Source organism: Triticum urartu, chromosome 1A (genome assembly GCF_056163025.1).
Source record: "Triticum urartu cultivar PI428250 chromosome 1A, HENAU_Tu73, whole genome shotgun sequence".
Lineage (NCBI taxonomy): Eukaryota > Viridiplantae > Streptophyta > Magnoliopsida > Poales > Poaceae > Triticum > Triticum urartu.
Window position 1 is genome coordinate 274,989,432 of NC_141873.1, and position 5,991 is coordinate 274,995,422.

At 40.6% G+C, this 5,991-nt stretch overlaps 1 protein-coding gene across 1 annotated transcript; it reads right to left on the bottom strand.

Annotated features, from left to right (window-relative positions):
- Nucleotides 1–898: 898 nt before the first annotated feature.
- On the bottom strand, nucleotides 899–2,929 carry LOC125506229 (cyanate hydratase). Its single transcript, XM_048671092.2, has 4 exons — nucleotides 2,544–2,929; nucleotides 1,706–1,777; nucleotides 1,480–1,588; nucleotides 899–1,123 (listed from the first exon to the last, which is right to left on the bottom strand). The coding sequence occupies exons 1-4, from the start codon at nucleotides 2,819–2,821 to the stop codon at nucleotides 1,079–1,081; spliced, it is 504 nt and encodes a 167-aa protein (XP_048527049.1). The 5' UTR covers nucleotides 2,822–2,929; the 3' UTR covers nucleotides 899–1,078.
- Nucleotides 2,930–5,991: the final 3,062 nt, after the last annotated feature.

The following is a 5,991-nucleotide window of genomic DNA, read 5'->3' on the forward strand; positions in this document are numbered from 1 at the left end:
TCTCATGGGTTTCTTAGAGCTACTCAGGTGTCCAATCATGATGAAATTTGACACGAGGTCACGCACTAGAACATCTTCCATGCAAAAAAACATTCAGTTTTTTCTGAATTTTTTTGAATCTACTGTTCACCCACGGGGAGGAGATGCACTTGAGAGCCAATCCTGTAGGTACGTCCCAATCCTTCTTTGAAAGAAAAAAAAGCCTCAATCAGAACGAAAGTGCCTTTCTACACCCAGGAGCAAATGCTTCTGGGATGAACAGTAAAATAAAAAAATAGAAAAAATTCAATAAACTCTGAATTTTTTTGTGACATACTTTCATAAATGTTTGTCGTGCACGCAAAAATTCATCGCGAAATCACATTGGTGGAAGTCGTGCCAAAAAAAATTGAAGCTTCAAAATGCTTTTGTAAGTAACATTTTCAGAGCATCGATTTTGTTTTTTTTACCACGCCTTCACCAATGTGATTTTGTGATGAAATTTTGCATGCACAACAAGCATTTGTGAAAGTATGCCACAAATAAATTTCAGATTTTTTTGAACCTTTTTTGATTTTTTTATCTTACTGTTCACACATGCTCCTGGGTGTAGAAACTCCACCTCCCAGTCAGGACTGTTTCTAACAGCAGCATGGATGGCGATCTTTCATCTGAAATTTGTTCCCAACAATCCAACATCATCTTCTACCTCCCCAAACCAATTCCGAAAAGCCATGACTTAACACTTGTCATCTCAACGGCATGGTCCAAGCACAGCTAATATTTTCATGTCGGGGGTCAAAGGGCACACGATGAATATTCCACCAAATAAATTTCATAGGGAAAACATTTTTATTTCAGCACATCAAACCGCATGCTAAATTCATGAAAAATATAATTCACTAAGTAGAACAAAGAATGATGATACAAACCGCATTTTTAACAAATTATTCTGCGTACATGTAGACAGTTCGTTTATTTGTCGGTCATTCATGCCAGAAAAGCCATTATTCATTTTTTTTCCAAGTCCAAAGTAGAATCAGGCAATACACAATGTGTTACACCATGAACATACATCCTCTTCGTAACACCAGCCATCTCAAGATGCATTCCGGTTCAATCTTGACATCATATGTTCAGATCTCTGCATATGTGGAAAAATAAATTGTATGCTTAGAACTGCTTGCTAAATTCAAATGAGCAAGTAGTGTGATAAATCATGATTTAAAACATAAAACGATTATCATAATTAGTTTTTAACTGCCTCCACACTCAATAACTATCTACTAATATCCTATTTAAAAAAAACTATCTACTAATATCCACTGGTAGTCATATTTACTAATGGATCACTGGCAGGAACACATGAATGCAGCTAAACACATCATTATGTTCCAAAATTTTCCGTACAGAAGGCACTTGCTTCAGTATACCCATGAATATAAACTAAGCATCATTGGCTTATCAGAACAAAAGAAACCTCCAAAAAAAATAACAGACCTGCTCGGTGTAAGGCAGATACTTCCCATCAAATGTGACCACCACACGATCTTTTCCATCAGCCCCTTGAATCTTGTCAACTGAACAGTAGAAGTCTATAGCCGACATGCTGCAATTGAAAGCATTTAAATAAAGCAATAAGACATGGAAAGATTATTGAAAGTAATAGTAAGACAGACAGATCAATTTTGCAATCTCCATAATACTATATAGGTCGGTTTCTTACATTCCATCACCAAAATCCTCATTGATGATCTCCTTGATGCTCTCTCCAAAATGCATAACAGCTTCATTCAATCTGCGTACATTATAATATAACAAAGTTAGTAACAACGCAATTCTACAATATTGTAGCATGAATTTCAGTGAAATGTACCTTCACTCCAATAATTAAGTGAAACATTTGTGCGCAGGGGAAGCATCAATGAAACATGTGCAACCAGGAAATAATGTGCCATCCGGATAAATTGGAACAAAAGAAGCTAAACCGATGTGATTAGCAATAAAAAAACAGTGATACACCTACTCTGGACAAAAACAGCATGGTACAACTGTGCCAGACTGTTGAGAACAAAGTGGATTATCAAGTGCAACAGGCAAAGTACAGAAGCTAGAGATTCCAAGGAAAGACAGAGGCATCAGTATCAAGACTCAAAACTATCAACAGGCTATGGTAAAATTTATTCTTCTACCCTTGAGTAAGAACTTGGGTACAGAACATCCCATTTGAGTTTATACAAAGAATGGAAGATTAGAGTTGACACAAATACCAAAGAGCTGGATGGTAGAAGGTTGCTGTTTGTGAAACATTGCGGAATTTTAGCAACTTTCCCTCCCTCGTCATGTCTTCATTCAGATTCAGCAGAAGAGCCAATATTCTTCCATTTTCTCGCTGACATTTAAGGTACCACTTTGCTTTACAACATCATGCGCTATAGTTAGTGTTTGAAGTAGCTGGCAGTAATCGCGCGCCCCCTACACCGAGTTCGAGATGGAATTCGGGGATAAAACTACAAGGGCCTTGGGAGTGGGACAAGACTGGGCGGTCGGCACGAGGTAGGCACCTGTATATGGCGGGCTCGTGGACGATGTGCGGGTGGTAGGACCGGAAAGGCGGCCGCATCATGAGCTCCACGAGCTCGTCGGTGAGCGCCGGGACGGCCGCCCGGAACGCGGGCGCCATGTCGGGCTTGAGCTGCGCCTGGCGGCGCAGCAGCTGCGCGACGTAGACGTTGGTGAGCCCTGTCTCGGCCGCGATGTCGGAGAAGCTTTTCCCGGACTCCTCCTTGGCCGCCAACAGCCGAGGGACTACGGCCGCCGCGCTCGCGCCGCTCTCCTCCATGATTTGTCCGTCCGCCGTCCGCCTGCTTTGCCCGCGAGGTGCTCGACGAAATCGTTGGGGTGGGAGGGTGAGGCACGGGACGAATCTCTGATTGTACACCTCGTGGTGGGTGAGTGTGGCTGTAATTGGCGGCGAAACGACGGGGAAAGTTTTTCTTTTCCTACTGTAATTTTTTTAGATTATCCTACTGTAATTTACTATTCCCTCTGTCTCATAATATAAGAGTGTTTCTTACACTAATGCAGTGTCAAAAACACTTTATATATTATGGAACGGAGGTAGTAGTATTTGATTGATGAGGAGGAAAGTTTTTGCACGGAACTCGCGGAACAAGATGTCTCTTCGGCCATGTGTTTATGTACTAATTAGGCCGGTCTTTATGGCCTGGTTGAATATCCTGATCCGGGCTCTTAGATGGACCAGTTGAGTTCAGTCTGGCTAGTTGTGGGCTTGGCTTTGTGTGCACCAAATTCCTTTACGCGGCCGCCTTCTTGACGGCTCCTGAACCCTTTAGTTTGATTTGGAATATCCGTCTGTCCTTAAAGATCCGGATCTTCATATGGCAATGGATTCACGGCTGCCTCCCAACGGGTGTGGAGGTCCGTAAGCGTAATGGACCTGGGAATGGGATGTGCCCCTTGTGCGACACGGTGGAGGATGCTAACCACATCTTTTTCTCGTGCCCTACGGCCCAGTTCCTCTGGTCCTACTTCCACGAGACTGTTGGGGGCCAGTGGTGTAACACCAACTTCCCTGAACTGCTTGCGGAAATCCATGCTTCCCCCCTCGCTACCGCCATATCAGATGGCTCTGCGTTGGGATCCTCGCCTGGACACTCTGGACTGTTCGCAATAAGCTTGTCATTCAGAAAGTCCCTCTTCGACGTGCTACTGACGCCATTTTTAAAATATGTGAATACTTGTAGCTCTGGCGGCCGCTTAGCCGTTCCTAGGATCGGGACGTCATCAACAACCTCATCGCCGACCTTCGCTTGATGGCCTTCAGCTCGGCGCCCCCGCCCCCCCCCCCCCCCCCCCCCACCGGAGCCAGACTAGATGTTGTGCAGCACCCTCCGTGTGCATGCCTTTTTTTTTTTTGCTTTTCAGGGCTTGTTGAGTTGTGCCCTCAGCATTAACCCTTTTGACTTCTTGCCGTGTCAGACCTGTGCGTGTATGTGTTGTGGACGAACTTTGTTGGCTGTTGGGCTTTATCTATAAAGCGGAGTGAAAGCCTTTTTAGATATACATATGTACTCATAAAATAACTTATACATATCTATATTTTTAATTGATGCAAAAAAATCACCTCAACAAAATACTGATGTAAAAAATCTCTACCTCAACCAAATAATAAATGGGCTATTACTTCCAGCGACACGTCATCGAAATTGCCCTCAAAGTTGCAAAATATTACTCACTGATGCCATCTATAAATGATTAAAAAACATTTCACACAATGGAATCCTTGCATTAGCCGGCCCATGCAGTCACGACCTATACTACACTCTGCGCACTGCAAGGAGACGCAGCACGCCCATGTCCGGGCGGCCTGCTTTTTAAATTTTCTTTTTTCTTTTTCTTTCTTTACTTTAAATAATTTGGTACTTAAAAAAGTTTCTAAAATTAAACAAAATAAGAATTTTGAAATAAAATGTTTAATGAATCATCAAATGTTTGTGGATTCAAAACTATTAGCGATTTTGTAAAAAAAATGTTTGCTTATTCAAAAATAATTCGTGCTTTAAAAAAATGTTCATGATTTTTAAAAAGTTCGTGTATTAACTATTAGGAAATGTTAATGAAATTGAACAAAATTTTGCTAATTCAAAAACTGTTCATGAATGGAAAAGTATCCTAGAAATTCAAAAACTGTTCGTGAGTTACAAAATAGTTTATCATTCATAAAATGGTCATTGATTTAGAAAACGATCATGTATTCAAAAAAATGTTCATTAAATCAAAAATATTCGTGAATTTCAAAAATGGTTCCACCAATTTCAAAAAATGTTCGTTAAATCAAAAAATTATTCGTAAATTTTAAAAATGGTTCCACCAATTTCCAGAAACTGTTCGTCGATTTTAGAAATGTTTGCCGATTCAAGAAAATTGTTTGTTTTTTACAATTTTAAAAAGTGTTTGCAAATAATATAAAATGTTCATGAATTGATTTTAGAAAATGTCCGAAAATTTGTAAAAGTGTAATGAATTAAAAAAATTGTTCATGATTTCAAATATGTCCACGAGTTTAAAATATGTTCATGATTTCACGAAATTGAGAGTGATAGTGTATCTCGGTGATACAGCAAAATGTGGTTATGGCCATTGAAGATTATGTTTTTTTTTCTCCCGTTGCAATGCACAGACCCTTTTTCTAGTCTAAATAAAATTTATACATATTTTTATTTTCTTCATTTTTTCTTAAAATACTTGTCTTTCTATTCTTTCAGTGCTATTTTACTTATGAGTAATATAGTCACCTACCCATTTGGCCGCATAATAAATTGTTTAAAATTTATTGTAGAGATTTTTTTTGTAAAAATGGTGCGAAAGCAAGATTTTTGAAACGCTGCGGTAAAGCATTAACAATTCATATTGTTTGCCGCCCACTGGCAAAGGATGAATCATAATCGTTCAATATGGCATGCTTTATTCGACTTGTCGATACATGCAGTCAAGAAAAATAGCAGGGCAATTAGCTCTTCTTGGAGATTTACACTTTTCGTTCAACATGTTGTGCGTGCATGCCATACATCGATGGGGATGTACCATGCCTGTGGAAAAAGAGATGGTCAATATGAACATTTTACTCACACTCTTAAGTTCTTTCAGTCAACTCTAGGACGAGACATCGATCATCGGTTGGAGAGATATTAGATATCAGCTGGTTTCATTACTAACCACCTTATTGAGTTTAGGCACAGCGACAGTGAAAGAATATTCAGCAGACCTTCACACAGGCATTTACAACCATAGTGAAGAAGTAGCTACTCGAGATCCGAGACGATCAGACGTACGTCGTCCTCACCCGCCGGCCGGCTACTCAATGCGAGCGCTGAGAAATTAAGTCCCGGCAGCGGCAGCCGTGCAATGATCGGCCGGCTACGGCTACGGCTACATTCACTTGTCGTCGTTGTGACCCCTCGTGGATCTACAGTTGCCGGTCCTTCCCGG

What these genes read in the sequence shown, in the direction of transcription:
- LOC125506229 (XM_048671092.2), bottom strand. Translation starts at nt 2,821, where the DNA reads ATGGAGGAGAGCGGCGCGAGCGCGGCGGCCGTAGTCCCTCGGCTGTTG. An exon ending in GAGGATTTTGGTGATGGAAT is followed by an intron (nt 1,589 to 1,705) that starts GTAAGAAACCGA and finishes TTTCAATTGCAG; the next exon opens with CATGTCGGCTATAGACTTCT. An exon ending in ATCTGCCTTACACCGAGCAG is followed by an intron (nt 1,124 to 1,479) that starts GTCTGTTATTTT and finishes CCACATATGCAG; the next exon opens with AGATCTGAACATATGATGTC.